General features: G+C 39.7%; 1 protein-coding gene across 1 annotated transcript; it reads left to right on the top strand.

Moving 5' to 3' along the window:
* The first annotated feature begins 8,948 nt into the window (after window positions 1–8,948).
* Window positions 8,949–9,455, top strand: LOC140856210 (uncharacterized). Its single transcript, XM_073253352.1, has one exon. The coding sequence runs from the start codon at window positions 8,949–8,951 to the stop codon at window positions 9,453–9,455; it is 507 nt and encodes a 168-aa protein (XP_073109453.1).
* The last annotated feature ends 11,491 nt before the right edge of the window (window positions 9,456–20,946 follow it).

The raw sequence follows: 20,946 nt of genomic DNA, 5'->3' as shown, positions 1-20,946 counted from the left end.
TTAAGTGGAGCATATTTCTGAAGAAAATAAAAGAAGATCAGTGATGCTTATCATAGATCAAACTATATCAAATAGAGTCCAATTCCTCCTCACCAACACCCTAAGAAGAGTCCATTATAAGACTATGCCAGTTTCTTGAGATAGATTAGAAACTCTTATTAAGGCATAAACCTTTTCGATCTCATCGAAGAACCTTAAGGATCTTTTTAATTTATTTCTTTACATCATTTCCAAATTTTTGAACTTTTCAAAACTTTCAGATTTATGTCTCACACATATACCCATAATCATCAATATGAGTAATGAAGCAAAGACAATCAACTCTAACCAGCTCATCAAATGGGCTGTATACATCAGAATGTATCAAGACAAGTATATTAGTGGTCCTCACCCCATATCCTATATTGGATGGTTTGTCCATCTATCTTTGAAGGCAGAATCCATAAATCAAAAACGATTCGAGAGTCGATGAGCCTAGCTCATATCTTTTCAATTTATTTATTCCATTCTCTCCAATATGATCAAACTTGAGATACCACATATACTTCGAATTTATCTCATCTATGGATTTCTCAGATCCTACGGCATTCACTATCTACTCAACCTTCTGAATATCTTTTTCTCTAGATTCTTCAGGTATACAAGAGTCCTTCCCTTTGAACTCTTCAAGGTCCCATCAATAGTCACCAACTCAACCAATGTCCAATCAATTTTATTCATGTGACAGTTTACTATAAACTGTCCATATGAACTAGTAAGGAATTGTAGGATCAAATCCATTCGTGATTCCTTGTGCTTGAACATATTGAGCTTCTTAGCTCATCCAAGTTCATAATCATTGTCAGACAATGATCATGAACTGATTACTCTTTAATCAATGACAAACGGTTTGATGACTTAGGAATATCCTAATTAGCTCAATTTCTCGAAACTTAAAATCATTTTAGGTTCCTGAGTCAGTTTTTATAACTTGATCGGTTAGTCAATTGGTTCTAAATTTGTGAGGATTGAAAGTCAATTTTTAATTCTATCAAAGAGTAGAAATTCTAGTTAAATATTTATACTTAATTTTATATTTATTCTAGAGACTTTTAAAATAAATATGTTCTCACTAATTTTTTGGATTCTAATACTCCTCGGGTTGAGAAGCAAAAACTCCTTCATGAGTTAGAATTTTTAACAAGTACTGCGGTCCCACCAATTGCCATATCACCTCACCTAATAGATCTTAGTGAATGTGCCAACTAATGAGTAGACAACTCTTGTCCAATGCTGCTCAAGCAAATTACAGCAGACTTGATCTCTAAGTCTTAAAACCTCACTGACAAATCTTGATCTCATTCCTTAGTTAAGTCAAACCAACCATTAAGTATGAGCGAAGCGTTATTGGACCCTCACCTGACAGATCTTGGGTCCAACTCCATCTCCATCCTACATATAGAGTGGTTGTTTTTTTTTCGATGCAACTGACCCATTGTATCCAACTGAAAACAATCAACATCAGAGATGGCACAGCACTCTAAGACGGTAGAAGACCCCTCGACTAAATATTATTATGGAGGTTTTAATATAGGTCTCTTTAATACTTTAATTGTTAATTTACATTTCATATAAATCCATAATTACAATGGATCTAATCCTAATTAGTTATAACTGTTATGACTAACCCTAAGGGCATGGGCTAGCTTGAATAATCAAGCAACCACATCAAGATTAATCAAGCAAATTGGTCAGGTAAGTGTAAGATCGGTGGAGGTCCCTTTGTTGCTTTTGTTAGACACCAATAAATTGATCAAGTTAGCAAACAAAACTAATTAAATAATTATTTTTCTTTAAGGCATTTTTCTTAGACACCAATAGGTCAATCAATTTTGAATAGATTAGTTTGTGTAACTCAGGTGCAAGCCATTGAGCCAAATCTGATCTTTGAGTTAATCGATCCAATATGAGACTGTTAATCGATGTGATTAATCTATAACTATTGGGTTAATCTTGAGCACTCTTGACCTAATCCTAATCAACTCTTGATTGGGTTAGATCAATCGCTCATCTCGATTCAGCTCTACTATGTACAAATCGATTACTCAAAAGTAATTGATTTACTAGACCTAATTGAATTACTCAAGCCCAAACCTTCATATTTTATACTTAAGATTAAGATGTTAAATTCTCAATTTTAGAACCTTATTACATATATTATGAATATGAGATAGTTTAGATGTCGAAACTACTTTCATATCTAAATATTTAATTATGTATCTCATACAAAAATCTGGAGTTTTAAATTAAAGGGTCTCATCTTATATCATCCAGGACAATCATTCAGCATAATCTCCATTATGCAAGAACAACCTAATGTCAGGATGATTTTGATTAACCCAATCAATTTAGATCTAATTTAAAATAGATTTGATCATTTATACATCTCATGTATATTTAGATCTAATAACATGCATCTTATTTAATGTCAAATCAGATTATGTATCTCATACATAACTATATCTACACATGTCACATATGCATATCAATTATACATCTCATGTATAAATAACATGTAATACATCATATGTATTTAAATATATATCACATGTATTTACATTAGATCTAATCTAATTTACTAAATTTGATTTTTGGATCTAAAGATTTAATTTTTAAACCTACACGTATCATATATGCATATACATCTCATGTACAATCTAGATCTAATATAGCTCATGTATATTTAAATTAGATAAAATCTAATTTATTAGATCTAAAGATCTAATTTTTAGATCTTAATAACATACACGTGAAACAAAATCATAGCTCTGATACCACTTGAAGAAAGTCTGACTTTCGGGATATGCATGCAAAGATCAGAACATGAAGATTTTTAATTTTTAAAAATTATAAAAATAGTAAAAATTAAAACTGATCTAGATTTAAATAATTTTAAATCTAACATGTATAAAATATAGATCTAATCTATACATGCTAGGAATGTTCACATGCTAAAATTAAGATGCTGAAAAATAAAAATTAGATTTCGATCTTTATCTTTGAGTGGGTAGATCTTCACCGTGATTTGATGGTCTGTGATAATCTAGTAAGATTCTTGTAGAGCCGTACACACGTCCGACTTCTAGGGTATCCATCGAGACTGATCAGATCAAGAAAACTCGATCTTATCGGAGAGCTAGCTTTCTTGCAGAGATTGCTCCTTGGATTATCGAATCGGATTGATCTTTTGATCATTTTCTCAAGAGAATCAACCAGATCAATAGGAGGATGATGAAATCTGATCACATCTGATTTTTTTTCCACTTTTCTCTTCTCAAGAAAAAATTCAAGATCTATAAAAAAAGATAAAAGATCAAATCTCTTTTTTCTTCCTTTCTTGTCCAACTCATGAATTAAATTTAGAAAAGATAGAGGAGAACCGTCCATCTCATGGATCAAAAAAATTAAATCAGATCAAATCTGATTTAATCATGTTCAACTCTTGGATATCTTTAGGAGTAGAGAAAGAATTTTGTGTCCATCTCATGGACCAATAAGGAAAGAAAAATCAGATCAAATCTAATTTTTATTCGTGTCCAACTCTTGGACATCATTTGAGAAGAAAGAAAGAGGGAGACATGTCCTACTCTTAGACATCTTTTGAAGAGAAGAAGAAGGAGATATATCCAACTTATGGACAAAGAAGGGAGAGAGAAAATTATCTCATAACTAACAATTGGTTGTTGTAAGAAACAAGAGATAGGAAGCGAGAAGGTGCCCCACTTTTCTCTCATAGAAAATCCCTCACGCCAATACCTTGGGCATCCCCTTTTTTTCCATGCAAATCTCCACTTTTTGGGCATCCAAAACTCTTGAAGTTATCCCTTTGGAGGTGGCCCATATCCCCTCCTTTTAAACTAGGTGGTTAGGATTCGTTAGAGTCCTTAAATAAGAAGGACTCTTCCATGATGTGCCGCCCACCTATTCTCTCCCTCTATTTTCTCCATACCACAAAAAGATTTTCACCATGGAAACACATGAGGCATGGTACCATAAGGGTGTGAGACTCCTCATTGGACTTGGATAAAGGGTGGTTCAAATCTTTGTTTGATTTGGTCAAGGTCTAGTTCAAAAACGAAGTTGAGATTGAATTCCAATTTAGATTAGGTTAAAGTCCAATCCCATTAGATTAATGAAACCTAATCCAAATCAAATTAAAATCTGATCTAATCAAAATTAAATCTGATTTAAATTAACTAAGACCTTATCTAAATCAAACATGGCTATAGATTAGGTCAAACCTAATCTAGATAGATTTGGGTCAAGTGTTCATTAGGTCTAATCTCATTATACTTATAAAATCTAATTTGAGTCAAACTCAAATTAAAACTAATCAAATTAAATCTGATTTAATCTGATTAGAATTCAATCCTAATATTTGATCAAATCACATAATATGCAACAATTACAATTGAGTCCTCCTATAACTTGCTAACTCTTAGCAAGCCCTTGTGTAACTTTTACATTTAAGTCAAATCATCAATCAAATTGATAATTAAGATCACTTGTGATTTACAATTCAAAATCATGATTTGACAGTCGAATCAGTCAGAAATGTAAACCTTGTTACAAATCCAATCAGAGACACCTATGGTTAATTTTCTTTGAACTCTTAACTTCAGATATTCAATCGGTATCACTAACAATGGTAGGCTACAACCATGGTAATCCTACTATACTGGCAATAATCCCCTTTCCCTTGAGGTCTTCATAAATAGCTTTGGTAGAGGGTCGGCTAGTATCTCATCATTTGATAGATATTCTATCGTGAAGTTATCATTTTTTGCTAATTTTTTAATATAATAATATTTTCTTAAAATATATTTATTGTTGGGATACATAGTTACTGGTGTTCAAAGAAATGTCAGGAAAGGCGCAGGGAGCAAAGGGGTGGAAGAGGGGGGTCATGTGGGAAGGGAGGAGGGGAAGCTATAGAAGATTTAAACAGTATCTAAGAGATGCTTGGTTGAAGAGAGTGGAGGTCTGAAATCGGAATGAGAATGGATAACTCTCATTCTCATAGTTTGATTTGGAGGAGTTCCATTCCGATTTAGACTCCGAAGTGGAATGAAAATATCCCAATCTACATAGAATTCAATCCCTACTTTCATCTATGGATTCAATTTTCATTTCAATTCTGATTTTGATTTCGGTCACAAACCAAGCACTTCAGGTGATTTAGCTATTCTGATTCTAATTTTAAGTAATTTCGATTTTGATTCCGGTTTCGATCGCGAATCAAGCCCCCCTAATGCTACCTCTACTATGTTTTTTTCCATATATGTCCATTCAAAAGGTCTTGCTATTCTCCTAACTTATTGGTTTTGGAAGTCAAAGCATGTCCAGTCTGCTTTGAAGTCTAAACTGGATTCACCATAATGCACATACAGCATTGCCTTTGGAACAAATGAATCATGCGATGAGGGAGTGCCACCTTAAGGGAGAAAAGTACCAATCTCAAGATCTCTTAGTTGAAAAAATTGGAATTCCTAGGATATCTATCCTTGCTACTCCTAGTAGTGTTTCATAACGGAGTAGCTTGTAATATAATGAATTCCACTGTTGTTCCATGCGATGCAAGAAATTAGGAGCAGAGTTGGGTTTTACATGTAGTCTACCAGACGTCAACCTTCTTTTCGAAAGAAACAGTTGGAATCATAGGACTAGAAATGTATAAAAAATGATGTTTTTTATTTGTTCATGAACTAATTATTATAACCCTTCTTGTTATGCATGTGTAACCCTTCAAGTCAGTGGCGAAGCCAGAAAAAATTTCTAGGGGGGTCGCGCTTTAAATAATAAATATAAAATAATTTAGATAACAATATAATAATATGAAACTTCAATCATACAAGCAAAAAATATCACCATACTATTGAGAATCACAAATCTTAATTCCACATTCCCGAAACTTCGTTAGCCTTTTTAAATTTTTTTTTCTATTCATTCTTCTAAATTTTGTTAGGGTCTCTAGTAATTTTTTTAATTTTCATTGGGGTCCTTTTAATAGGGACCCTTAAAAGTTTGAAAATTATACCATAGCAGTAAATTTTTTTTTTTCCAGGGGGGTCCTGTGACCCCCCTCAACAGCATGTGGCTTCGCTGCTTTAAATAGTTTATGTTGCCTATTCAAGCTTATATTTTTGCTGATTTTAAGCAGTAACTCAGTTTCAAGCTTATAATCTCATATCATGCACAAGATGCAATTTTTTTAAAAAAAATATTTTATTTTATTGATTTACTAATACCTATTCTATATGTATTTTAAAAATAATTAAAATAATAAAAAAATATATTTTGTGCATAGTATAGATTATAATCTATTTATAACCTATTTTATTTTATTTTTTCTAAATTTGGACTTCTCCATGGGCCTCCTGCTGCCTAGTTTCTCCTAAAATTCTTACCCTCTTTCCGTATTAGCATTCTTTCTTCTCTATTTTATACCTCCGAAACTCGCTTTCTTCTCCCTACTATGGTGAAACTCAAAAGGCTCTCAAAGAGTCGGAACCTCATCTGGATTGAGCGTATCAACGCTCACTCGTATATCCATGATTTGTGCATCAACTCTGCTTTGGAGGCCCATGTCATCTTCGAGAGCATGGTCAGCCAACAATCTATCCACAAAGCTGCTAGCTTCATCTTTCAACTCATCTGTGATGTCAAGCAAAATACATGTGGATGCTCTACTAATGCAAAAGCCTCTATTTTATCACCCCACCATGTCTCAAATGAAAATGCCAACCACCAACAATCCCCATCAGGTAGCCCTAGTATTGTTATCGTAAGAATAGAGCCCCATAAATTGAAAATTTTGCAGCCAAAGAAGAATCCTTTCGATCAAGGAACCAACTCACACAGAATCCCATATACTTGATAAAAAAACCCAATTGGAACCTAAGAAACTCCTCTAATTTCTCTCAAGTGCTCTCCTTTCCCATGTATCTCTAAAAAACATAATGAAATGAAAAGAAAAAGAAGTGAAAAGAAAAAAATGATCAACCTTTCCCTTAAATTTTTTTATCTTTCCTTTGTTTTCATCAATTTTTCCTATGTTTTCTGCCATTTTTCCTCTATTTTTTCCATCTCAAGAGTCCCAACCGGGTGGCAAGCTTGAAGTGGCCGAATGAGAAGCTTAGACAACTAAAGAAGATCCTTTCAATCAAAAATCCCCAATCCTACAAAATATCATGTTTTTACTCTTACCAACAATCCTTCTTTTTCAAAGGAAAAAAAAAAACACTGTTTCAGATTACGAAAGGAGGCAGAAATAGCCCCCACATAAAATGCTAATGCACAGCAATAGAAAAAAAAACCCAAACCTCCATTGGCAGTGTAGATGGTCATGATGAACTTCTGGTCCATTTGATAGTCTTTGTAAAGAAGATCTACACCTAAATAAATAGATAAATACATCAAAACAAATTTTTGGAGAAACCATAAGAATTTTAAAAGATTTTGTTACGGTAGTATCCTGAATGCCTCGGATCTGACATGTTGTCATTGATACCTCATATCAGTGGTCTGTCTATGCAGTCGCCAGTCAAAGTGCAGAATTGAGATGCATAGAGCAGAGCTATTTATCTTTGATCTATTGCACGGACTATTTATCTCATCCAACCTTCCATAACCTCAAACGATCGGCTCTCTAGCACGTGCTATAGCGGTGCACCCTGAGTAGATGGGCTCAAGTGTAACCAACTCTCCTGATTTCACAGGAGTAATTGAAGATTGAAATATCTCACCCGCTATGGCATGTTGAACGGTCCTGCAATCTTGGGATCATATGATCTCATAGCTGTTCAATCAGCTGTTCGATGAGTATCAATATAAATCATCAAAGTCTCTAGGATCAAGGTAAGTTAAGCAATCTCTCTCAAAGAATCCGTTGCTGCTTTCTTTATTCTCTAAATGCTCCTTCAAGGAGCAGCAGATGCCATCCTCTATCAAGTGTTTCCTGCTACTCTTAAAGAGGCCGCTCGATAGTGGTATTCAAACTTGAAGCTGGCCTCCATCCACTCTTTCAAAGATATATGCCAATCGTTCGTCGGTCACTTTGTTAGCAGCTAACGATAGTAAAAGTGATTTGACTATCTCTCTACTATCAAACAGAGGGAGGGCAAGTCAATCCGTGCTTTTGTCACCATTTCAATGCGGCGACGCTGGATATCTATGACTTGAACCAGTCGACCACGATGGCCGCATTGATGGGTGGCCTACTAAAGAACGACTTGAAAAAGTTGTTAACTAAGACTTATCTCCGAAACTTTCTGCACATGCTTGCCCATACGAATAAGTATGCCCGCATGGAGGAGGCTTTCGTAGAAGAAATCTTTGACAGTTTTGGTGTGGCAGGTCAAAACAAGGAGCACCCTCCAAAGTAGGAGGGGAGAACCCACCAACGCTCGCAGTCTCCATTTCGGAGGCAGAAATATGGGGGTCGAGGCCATCGATCTCAGAGCCTTCCGAGAAGGGATTGACAATCCTCTCCTCATCCTCCTAGGCGTTACACTAACTACATACCTTTGAATGTTTCTAGGAGGGAGGCGTTGATGGAGATTCGAGTTGAGTTGCCCGAGCCTCCAGTGATGCGGATGAAGTCTGAGTACCACTACAACCTAAATAAGTATTGTCTCTACCATCACGACCATGATCATGATACTGAAGATTGCATGCAGCTCCGTGATGAGATTGAGAGGCTCATTAGGTAGGGGAGACTGAAATATTTCATCCGAGAGAGAGTGCCTCAATAACGACCTCCTTTGAGAGCTCAGCAGTCATTCCCTCAGCCACAGCCATAGCCAGCACCAGCGCAGTCGATGAGACAGAAAATAAGAGGATCAACAATAGTAGAAGACCGATCTATCCAAGGTGAAATCCATATGATAATTGAGGAATCGACCGAACCGATGGAGCTTTCAGAGGTGAAGAGGCCGAAGCTCGAAGATGAGCATAAAGATGCCATTACCTTCACTAAGCGAGATGTAGAGGATGTGCTAGCCCCACATAATGATGTGGTGGCTGTAATAACGAATATCACTGACTTTAATGTGCATCGTATATTCATTGATAATGAAAGCTCGGTTGATATTTTGTATTTCTCTATCTTCATCCAAATAGGCTTTACACTAAATCAGTTAGGTAGATTTGATATCCCGATTCAGGATTTCTCCGAAGATTCCATGATCTTAGAGGGAATGATTAGGCTGCCTGTCACAATAGGTACTGCATCAAAATGGATGACGATCCAAGTCAATTTTCTGGTGGTCAAGCTCTCTTTAGTTTACAATGCAATTCTTAACTGTCCAAGCTTGTGCACTCTAAAGGCCATAATGTCGAGCTATCACTTGATGGTGAAGTTTTCAACTCCGAATAGAGTAGGGCAAATTAGAGGCAACCAGGCCATAGCTCGATAGTGTTTTGCTATCAAACTTCAAGCAAAAAGCCAGCCATCCCAGGTAGAGGTCCAACTTGAACTTCCTATTGGGTTGGATGCCTAAGATGACCTATCTCAGAAATGAGCCCAGCCATCCGAGGATCTCCTAGAGATTCCACTGTGGAAAGAGAATCTCCAACAAACAGTGAGGATCAGCTCACACCTAGATGAGGTAACAAAGGACCGGCTAACTGCTCTATTATAGAAAAATATCGATCTTTTTGTTTGATTGGCCGTAGACATGTCCGACATTGATCCAGAGGTGATGTCCCATCATCTGAAGGTGGATCCAATCTATCAGTTGGTGAAGCAGAGGAAGCGAAGCTTCACTCCAGAGTGTTAGAAGGTCATATTCGAGGAAGTGGACAAACTACTCAAAGCTGGCTTCATTAGAGAAGTAATGTACCTGAATTGACTGACGAAAATTATCCTGATCAAGAAGACAAACGAAAAGTGGCACATGTGTAACGACTTCATCGATTTGAACAAGATTTACCCCAAGGATAGCTATCCGTTGCCTCAGATCCATCAGATGGTAGATGCTACTTTTGGGCATGAGCTTCTCAGTTTCATGGATACTTTTTTCTACTATAATCAGATTTAGATGGTGCTTGAAGATGAGAAAATAATCTTTATTATTGATCATGGGTTTTATTGTTACAGGATGATGTCCTTTGGGTTGAAAAATGTAGGAGCTACCTATCAATGATTGGTGAATAAGATCTTTAAAGATCAACTCGATCTCAATATGAAAGTATACGTAGATGATATGCTAGTCAAGAGCCATACAGTTTCAGACCATATTGCTGACCTCTAAGAGACTTTTCACACACTCCATCGATTCCAGAAGAGGCTGAATGCAGCGAAGTATGCCTTTGGAGTTATCATCAAAAGATTTCTTGGATTCATGATCTTGCGAAGAGGTATTGAGACAAATTTCGAGAAGATCAGGATAATTCTTGAGATGACTCCATTGAAAATAGTTAGGGAGGTGCAGCATCTTATTGACAGGATCGCTTTGCTCAACTGCTTCATCTCTAGATCGATCAAGAAGTATCTTCCATTCTTTCAGACCCTCAGGTAGCTAAAAGACTTTCAATGGACTATTGAATGTCAAATAGAATTTAAGGAGTTAAAACAATATCTCAGCTCTCCACCATTGCTTACGAAGCCTCAACCTGATAAAGAACTACTACTATACCTTACTATCTCTCCAGTGGCGATCAATGTAGTTCTTGTTTGAAAAAAAGGATGGATTCAAAAATCAATATATTACACCAGCAAAGTCCTTCATGATGTCGAGATCAAATATTCAAAACTGAAAAAGTTGATTTTTGTGTTGGTTATCACAGCAAGAAAACTTAAGTCTTATTTTTAGGCCCATACTGTTGTACTGCTCATTGACCAATCAATCAAGGCCATTCTCCATCGTCCGAACACCTCAGGATGAATTGCAAAGTAGGCTCTTAAACTTGTCAAGTTGGATGTGCAGTACTGTCCAAGGCCTTCCATCAAAGTCTAAGTGTTAGCGGACTTCATCCTAGAATGTACCATTTCGAACAGGCAGAGTTCACAAGATGGAGAAGGCTCAAGAGCTGGCAAGGGCTCAAAAGCAGGTGAAAACTCAAAGAATGAGGAGACAGACGTAGGATCTGACTTTGATGAGTTATAGACACTGCATATCAACAGCTCATCAAATACTCCATCAAATGCTTCTGGAGCTGGGACCGGATTGATCTTAATCGATTCTGAAGATGATGTTACAGGATGTGCATTGCGTTTTGAATTTTCAGCTACCAACAATGAGATAGAATATGAAGCTTTGCTTGCTGGACTCAAGATAGTAAGAGAAGCAGGAGCCCAATAACTGAAGATTTTCAGTGACTCTCAATTAGTGGTGGGATATATAAAGGGCGAATATGAGGCATCGGAGGAGAATATGAAGAGGTATCTCCAGAAGATAAAGGATTTAATCTTAGCCTTTTTGAGTTGTGACATTCGACAAGTCCTTAGAATGAAGAACGTCAAGGCAGATGCACTATCGAAGTTAGCAGTCTTGCTACTAGTCGACCTGAAAAAAGGGATCTACTTTGAAGTATTGAAAACCTCAAGCCTCAAGGAGCCTCTTTTGCATCCAGCATGTTGATGAAGAATCTTTTTGAATCCACCTCCTGCTGAAGTATCTGTGGTTAGGAGAATTACTGCCTGATCACAGGTAGGCTCGGAAAGAAGTAAGCCACTGGCTACATCCTGTATGATGATAAGCTCTACAAGCAATCGTTTTCTTTATCTTTGCTAAAGTGCTTACGCCTGTCTGAGACTAATTATGCATTATAGAAGATCCATAAAGGAATCTATGGAAGTCACTTGGAGGGTAAATTCCTATCTTACAAGATCCTTCGATAAGGATACTATTGGTCTATAATACAGTAAGATGCAGGTGCCTTTGTCAAGAGGTACAATCGATGCTAGAGAAACTCCAACATCCAGCACCAACCGATAGTGCTTCTGACTCCAATCAGTGCCCTATGGCCATTTGCTTAATGGGGTATGAATATTTTTGGCCCATTTCCTCTCATGTCAGGTCAGTGCTAGTTTCTCTTGGTGGCCATCGACTATTTCACAAAATACATTAAGGCCGAGCCTCTTACTCGCATCACCAAGATAAGAATAAAAGACTTTATTTGAAAGTCAATCTTCTATCGCTATGATCTTTTCAGAGTGCTGATTACAGATAATGACAGACAGTTCAGTGGTGCTCAACTCTACGATTTTTATAGAGAACATAGAATAGAGAATTGCTTCACCTTAGTGGGTCACCCATAGGCAAACGAAGAGGTGGAGGTGATCAATAGAACTCTTCTATAGGACTTAAAGGTTAGGATAGAGCGGACCGAAAGGTCCTAGGTAGACTAGCTCCATCATGTACTATAGGCCTACCGAACCACTTAGAGGCTCTCAACCAACAAGACCCCTTTCAGTCTTGCATTTGGAACTGAGGCAGTCATTCCTGTGGAGTTTGGGCTCCCATCCCTTAGAGTGGAGGAATATAATAAAGACACCAACTTAGTGTGGCTTCTAGCTAATCTCAATTTGATCGAAAAAAGTAAGGAGTGCACTGATGTGAGGATGGCCGTCTATTGCCAAAGAGTGGCCAAGTACTATAACGTCTGAGTCAAGACCAAAGAGTTTCAAGTTAGTGACCTGATATTACGGTGAGCTAAGCTATCACAATCCACTGAGTAGGAGAAGTTATCACTTAATTAGGAAGGTCCCTATTAGGTGGATGAAGTAGCGCATCCTAGGACCCATCGACTGAAGCAACTTGACGGCACTCCACTTTCTAGGCCATGAAATTCGGCCAAACTCCGTGTATATTATTAATGAGGATATTATAACATCTTGTTATCGTATACATGAAGTTTTAAATTTATCAATTCTTGTTTCAATATAAGAATGGTCTGAAAAACTGATCAATACCTCAACGACTTAGAGGCGAGGCTAACTTATAAGATCCCTGCAGAGCCCAAGTCATGCAAGAAGCAGAGGGGGACCCAAAGGGACTCTGGAGGGCTAACTTATAAGATCCTCAATCGACGATAACATCTTGGCAACTTAGAGGCAGGGCTAACTTATAAGACCCCTGTAGTGTCTAAGTCACATAAGAAGTAGAGGAAGATCCAAAGGGACCTCTGGAGGGCTAACTTTCAAGATCTTCAATCTATAATTATGAGCAAAGCACAAGTTGTTGCCATTCACAAGATGAGTAGAGCACACGCTGCCTCTCACACTATGAGTAAAGCATAAGCTGCCGCTCATAAAATGAGCAGAGTATATGCTGCTTCTCGCGTTACGAGCAGAGCACAAACTGCCACTCACAAGATGAGCAGAGCACACGCTGCCTCTCGCATTACGAGCAAAGCATAAGTTGCCATTCATAAGATGGGTAGAGCACATGCTGCCTCTCACGTTATGAGCAAAGTACAAGCTATCACTCATAAGATAAGCAGAACACACGCTAAGTACAAGCTATCACTCATAAGATGAGCAGAACACATGCTATCTCTCGTGTTATGAGCAAAGCACAAGCTGCCACTCATAAGATGAGCAAAGCACACACTGTCTCTCAAGTTATAAGCAACGCATAAGCTGTCGTTTCCAAGATAAGCAGAGCAAAGTTTCTCTATTCAGATCCAGCCTTATCCCCTATGCTTTCATAACGGAGTCATCTCCTAAACCAGAGTAGATTTAACTAAAACTTCTAAGGTCAGAATTGAGTCAAATTGAAGCAATTCTAAGTTCCTTAGGTCGGAACAGACCTCTATGATGCCTCTATATGCTAAATGAAAATACACAAGCATAAATAAAGAAGATGCAGACATTATGAAGATGGGATAACTCCTTTCATTTATTTTTATTCAAATATTTATAAGGAGATAGCACTCGTAGCACCCTCAAAAAAAAAAAAAAGAGGAGGGAAAGAAGAGAAAGCTCAGTCCTTATCTGATGAAAAGGCCCCCTCCTCTTCATCATCATTTTCGGGCTGAAGGAATCAGAGCTCCAGATATCGCATCATCTGCAGCAAGCAGGTCTTGCAATCTTCAAAACCATCGATAAAGGCGGCAACAACAGTATCGAGAGCCTCCTTCATGAACTTTGCAGATACTCGAAACTTCTGAATACAGAGAATCCGAACATCAGGAGGAATCTATACAAACTAGGGGGTATGTGCACCCCCAGGAGCCAATGAAGACTATGTGACAGAGGGCACCCTGTGAAAAAAGGATGAACCAGCATGTCTGGCTCTCACTCGCTCCCGGACTACTCTTATGAAGGTCCTCCTCTCCTTCACTCTGGTCTTAATTTGTGCTAAAGTTGGTACCATAGCGTCGAAGGGGAGAAAGATGAAAGTTGGGCGGTTCAACTAGCCTCTGGTCCCAATTTAAGGTGTCAGTGCCCACTTCAACCGTCAGTTGATAAGCTTGAAGAAACATAGTTGTCCATTGAGCAATAAATAACATATCTTCCCATAGCTAGGAATTAATCCAAGCAATGCCTCAAGAATCAAGGCATGGCTACATGGCATACTCCTATAAGTCTTACATTCTTTTTTGAGTATTATTCTATCAGAGAAGTCAATAGCCATCGTTTTTCCTGACTGCCCATGTTGAAAGTAGAGCAAGAACACCGCTCGAAAAATTGCCTCAGATCGATCTTCATGAATGATTGCCTCAAGTCGGCAAGCGTGAGTAACTACCTCAGATCGATGTGCTAAATAAAAGTATGCAATCGCAAATAGAAAGAGGATATGAAGATAGGTAAATCTCATTCATTTCTTTCGAAAGTTTTTACAGTAATTTAAAAGATCCTGAATACAAAAAAAAAAAGAAGAGACAAAAAAATCTGAGACAAAAAGATGGCATCTGGAGCAAAGGCATCCACTGCAGATGCATCGGCTATAGTGAGATCCTAGACTTCATCCAAAAAGTTCAAATTGAGCTCTGGATACTTGACAATGACTCTGTCCTGAAGCAACTACCTCCCAGCATCATAGACGTCAATGAAAAGTTCAACATTCTCATCCTCGTACTCAGCTGACGCCTGAAAGTCCGCAATGACCTTTGAGACAACCTCAACTACCTTCTTCTCTACTGCCTCAATCGCGGCCTTGCTCTCCTCCAAGAAAGTTTCAAGCTCTTTTATTTTTATCGCCTGAGCTTCTTAGATGCTGATTAGCTAGTAATTCTTCTCGACAGCTTCTCTCAAGGCCTTCTCGACGTCCTGAGTCCTCCTAATAGCCTCATCAACCCTCATAGCAGCCTCCCCAGCTTTCCTTAAGGCCTGATCTTTTGTCGTTTTGAGCATTTCGACAGCGATTTAGTATTTTCTTACCTCGACTGAATGCTCATGGGCACTCTCCATGTACCTATTCAGATAATAAATGAGCTACCAAAAGATACCTCTCATCAACAAGGCTTGGTGAGTACATATTTAAATTGAATAAAACTACAAAAGTATTGGCTTATCTAGATGACTGTCTCCATGGCCGCTTTCCTCATCTCCTTGCATAGTACGGCTAGCAGCTTACTTGTGTCAGTTGGGAGGAGCATTTCGGTGAATAACTCGTGCACCTGCTTATAATCCTCTAAGGTTGAAGCCTCTAGCTCCAGCCCGACTGGCGCGGTTCCAGAAACTCCAGCTGGCACTATCCTAGAAGTCCCGACTATCTTGACCGACACTTCCTCTGGAGAAGAGTCAACAATTTGAGGGCTTGGTAAAGTTGGTAGGCTTGGAGGGGTTGGCAGGCTCAAAGGGGCTGGCAGGCTCGGAGCTACCTCCTCAAAACCACAGTCTGTGTGGCTTTCTCGATCCCTGTGGGGAGCTAAGGCAACTGGCAAGCCAATCCTCACTATTCTGAAGTCATCTACGTGGAGAGACTCAAGATCTTCTGATCTAGAAGCTGACAGCATGGGGGAACTTGCAACCCTGCTGCGGATGCTCCGGCCACCTATAGGCTCGGCCAGCCTTTTTTAATGGGTTGTCTTCAATTTTTTAGTCTTCTCCAACTTTTTGGGGGGGCTCAGCTCCATCTCTGCAACTAAAGCAATCGGATGGTTAGCATAAAAGGAGCCAGGGCACGAGGCTCTAAGGTAGGCAACCTGTGTGCATCTTGGGGTTTAGTTCGACTAATACCAACATTAAACAACATCTGAGTAGAAAGTAGCTCCTTCAGCTTTAGAACTTTGAAGCTACACAGGGTCTTCATTTCTTTCAGCATGACTTCTTGAGATTTGCCCCTAACGACGAACCCCCAATCTTCTCAGGATGCCTAGAAGACAAAGAGAAAGTGCTCCTTCCAACCATGAACAGCAATCAGGACATCTTGGATTAGTGGTCAGATATTTTTCTTTCTCTGCGGTGACACCTACCACCATCCATGGGATTCTAGATGCCTCTTAAGGCTAAAGAAGAGGTGAAAAAGTGCAATGCTGAGCTCGATCCTGGCCAACATGCACACCGCGATGAAACCACAGATGTGCCGCCATGAATTGGGTACCACTGAACATGGTGATATCTTGAAAAATTGAAGGAAGGCAATGAAGAAGGGGTGAAGGGGGAGCCTCAGCCTGGCTCGAAAGCACTCTTCATAGAGGCTCATCCGGCCCATCAGAGGTTGGTAGACTCGATTGTCCAGCCTTGAGATTTTCAATTGGAATTCCGAAGGAATCTAGTACTACTCATGGAGCAGAATTATGTTTTTCTTCATCAACTCAAACCAAAATCCCAATGGCACGAAGTCAAAGTTCCTAAAAGCCATTCCCCTCATAGAAAAGATAAGGAGACCCTAAAATAGAAGACAACGGAAGAAAATAAGCAATCAAAGAAGGAAAAGACAATCGGTAACTCTAAAAGGCTATCTCGTCTGGGGTTTATATAGACCCAGAGATCAAATTATCTTCAGGTGATTCATATTTTCAGAACTAATTATTGGAGGCATGAATTGATGAAGCGCAAATGGATGCTCGATGTGTGGCAGCCTTGACGGGATGTGACTCCTACCGCTAATATGATAATTAATTCTAGTAGAAGATAAAGCATACTCTATGCCACTTTTGAAAAGACGTGCGTTAATGTATGGTGGTATCCATCACATGGATATAGTTTGAATTCCAATTTTCTCTAAAACCTACATAACAGATATGAGTGGTATGACTCAGATCGTATTCTATTATTACAATTAAACTTAGTTTAGCTCGAAATATGGCTTATGTTGCTCAAAATATGGTTTACGCATCCATTCAAATATTGAGTGCTACTAACAATGACGAACTTTATTCATTTGCACCCAAGATGATTACAAAGTTCAGTTAAAAAAAAAAGAGAAAAAAAAATACATCACTTCTTCGAAGCACCATCGATACGACTCATTTTAGAGTGACATATTTTGCTGTCGGCAACCTCTTCAGTCTGGATGGCCGCATCAACTTTGCTCGGATCAACAAGGTACCGAGATGCTCTTGCAAATCTTTCAATATTGTCTATTATTACAACCTTCAAACTTTTATCTAGGAGGTTAGTCTCCAGAAGCTCTACATGCATGACAAGAAGATGCGGCTCAGCCATTGATTTACACCTCTCAAAGTCAGTGAAGAATGCCAACTTGCAGGCCTGGTTTATAACTTCAGCTCCTCTCTTTGCCAATCGATCCACTTTCTACTGAGTCTTCTCAGTCAGAAGCTCCTAGTCTGTGAGTCGGCCATGAAAAAAAGCCTCCATTTCTCTTTTATCCCTAACTTTCTTTTTCAGGCGCTGCATTTCTGAAAGAGTCGCCTGAAGCTCAGCCTAAGGAGCGAATGGCTCCAAAGATACTTGAGTCTTTTTGGAGATAGAGCCTCCACCCCTCCATGGTATTTTCTCTCTATGGCTGGCCCTATCTGAGATCTTGATTCTTTTGGCTGAGCCTCTACTAGGGCTCCCTTAAGAACAAGCCACGGAGGAGGTGTAGTCGTAGCTTCTCTTCCCTCCAAATATTCTCCTCAAGCGCTCTACGTCATTGTGAGCTTGGCGCCAATCCCTCTCGGCCTTAGCCTCTATCTCTCGAGATCTATAATCCTCCTTTCGGTCCTTCTAATCTCATCATCACGATGGTTGATTGTTTCTTGAGCTTCGTGAAAGGCCTCCTCAAAAGAGTTGAGCTCTCTGGTCAGTTTAGTGTTGGTTCTTTCTGTCTACTCTAACTGGTACTTAGCAAGTCAATCTCCTTCTTCGCTGCTGTAAACTCTAGTATAGACGCATCAAAAGTAGAGCCAGTGAAGCTGGCCAGATGATGCCCAACCTATACAAAATTAACATCAAGCTATTAGATGCTGCAAGTCGCAAGAGATAGGAAAGAGAGATCCAAAAACTCCTTACATGGGCAAGGGACCTGAGGGTGCTCGCCATATGTTGCTGAGCCCCTTGTTCTTTAAGAAACAATTTCTTGATTGGAGAAAGAAAATTTTTCAGCAACTTCGCTGTAGATTTGAGATTCTCCACCATGGACAAAGCAGTGAGCACAGGCTATGAGGGACCTGCTTGAGAAGCAGCCGGAAGAAGAAGATCCATAGTAGACACTGCTTGCTCTGAAGGATTCTCAGTTTCTATTATGTCCATTGGAGCCTCTTCCAAATGAACCTCTTTCAGATGACCGACTGTCTCCTTCACCCGTGTACCCTCCATTGGAGCCTCCTCTGTTGAGATCTCCTATACTGGAGTCTCTTCCATCAAGATCTCTCTCATCGGAATCTCCTCTAGTAAGACTTCCATCGCAACCTTCAGAGAGAGGACCATAGATTCAATGACTAAAGGGGGATTCACATCCTCCACAGTTGTAGAATTCGATTCGATGACTGGAGCCCTGACATCACCAGACATCGGAGCTGGAGGACCAGCCAGTGGAGTCTTGATTTGTCTTTTTCAGGCTAATCTTGGTTCAAGCTTTTTCACAAACTCCAGATTCTTTATTCTATCACTAGAAATCTGCTGGGAGTCTCGACAAAAATCTGGAGCAGAAAAATACTTGCGATTATCTTTTGATGCATCCGTAGGTCAGATTTAAAAAGAGGACGGAAGAGAAGATAGAGAGCAGTCATTTAAAGAATTAACCCTTGAGAAAATCACCAACTGAGTGATCCCATTAATTGTGGTCATTCGCGACAGTTCTTCGTCAAACTGACATTATCAAACTCAAATGCCGAGGGCGCATGGTAGCATGAGCGTGCATATCCTCAGATCTGAGGAATCACTTGAAATACTCCTTTCGTCTGATTCTCGAACTCAGGAGTAGAGAAGTAGTATACGGTAGTATCTTGAATGCCTCGGATCTAATATATTGTTATTGATACGTCAAATCAATAGTCTGTCCATACAATCGTCGACCCAAGTGCAAAACTGAGGTGCGTAAAATAGAGCTATTTACCTCTGATCTGTTGCATGGGCTATTTATCTCGATCGGCCTTCTATAACCTAACCGATCAACTTCCGAGCACGTACTACAGTGTGCATCCCAAATGGATGGGTTCAAGCATAACCAACTCCTTTGATTTTATGGGAGCAATTAAGAATGAAAATATCTTGTCCGCTATGGCATGTTGAATGATCCTACAATCTTGGGATCGTACGATCTTACAGTTGTTCAACCAACTATTCGACAAGTATCAATATAAATCACCAAAGCCTCAAGGATCAAAGTAAATTAAGTAATTTCTCTCAAAGAAATTGTTGCTATTCATTTTATTCTCTAAATTTAACTTGAATGTCGGAGGATCCTCACAAGAATAAAAATCTTATATCCAAATTTTTTTTGTAGGTCACTCTAGCACTCCCAGTATCAGAATCAAACGCCTGCCTTTTTATCCAGCAGAAACGAATCGAGCAATAGATTTTATTTAATTAATTAATGGAAATGAATTCCTCTCGCTTTTATGCCGATTTTGGAATAGAGATCAAGACCCATATTTCCCGAGACAAAACCCAATCGGAACCAAAGAAACCCTGTAATCTCTCTCTAATGCTCTCCTTTCCTACAAATGTAGACAATGAAATGAAAAAAAAAAAAAAAAAAAAAAGCGAAAAGAAAAGAGAAAAAGATCAGGGAAAGATCTTACCCTTAAATTTGTTCCGTCTTTCCTTTGTTTGCGTTGATATTTCTTATGTTTCCCTCCTTTTTCCTATATTTTTTCCATCCTCAAGAGTCCCAACCGGAAGGCCGAGACGATGGCTGGGGTTTGCGTTGGTATTTCCTTTCTTTTTCTCCTCCGGTGCATGAAGCTTCCGCCAGAATAAATGGCCAGATTGCCACCGCCCAGACCCTCTCCCTCGACCCCAACCTCATGCTCTCTTCCCTAGCCGCCGCCTCTGCCATTCCCTGCCTCTCCGACCTCTCCACTTCCCTCTCCTCCCTTTGCCTTTCCCAGTCCGAGAACCCTTCGAAGCCTGCCGTTCCTTCTCCACCGCCGCCGCATCCGCCTCTACCCTTCTCCAGTGGCGTCGTGAGTCCATCGGCGAGGCTGTCGGTGGCTCCATCGGCGAGGCTGTTGGTGGCTCCGTCGTCGGGATCCTCGTCTCAGCCCCTCTTCCTCGAGTCCGAGAACCCTTCGAAGCCTGCCATTCTTTCTCCTCCGCCGCCGCATCCGCCTCTGCCCTCACCCGACGGCGTCGTGGCCGCCGGCCTCGCCATCTACGACACCATTCAGGTGATTCGTGCGCGACGTGGCACTTCCGCGAGGTTCCGGGAGCACAGGGAGATGGAGGCCGACCGCCCTCTCAACACCGTCGGCCGCCATGTTTCCTACGGTGGCCAGGACCTCGTCTTCGCCAACGACGGGCCCCTCTGGAAGCTCCCTCGCCTCCTCTCCAGCTCTTTCCGAACCCCGATCTCCTCTCCTTCCCCGCTGCCATGGATTCCCAGAATCCCTTCGTGCTCTCCTTCG

Source organism: Elaeis guineensis, chromosome 3 (assembly GCF_000442705.2).
Source record: "Elaeis guineensis isolate ETL-2024a chromosome 3, EG11, whole genome shotgun sequence".
Classification (NCBI taxonomy): Eukaryota; Viridiplantae; Streptophyta; class Magnoliopsida; order Arecales; family Arecaceae; genus Elaeis; species Elaeis guineensis.
Note: the sequence above shows the minus strand (reverse complement) of the source record. Positions and strands in the feature narration are given on the sequence as shown.

Coding starts and splice junctions, on each gene's coding strand:
- LOC140856210 (XM_073253352.1), top strand. CDS start 8,949: ATGGAGCTTTCAGAGGTGAAGAGGCCGAAGCTCGAAGATGAGCATAAA.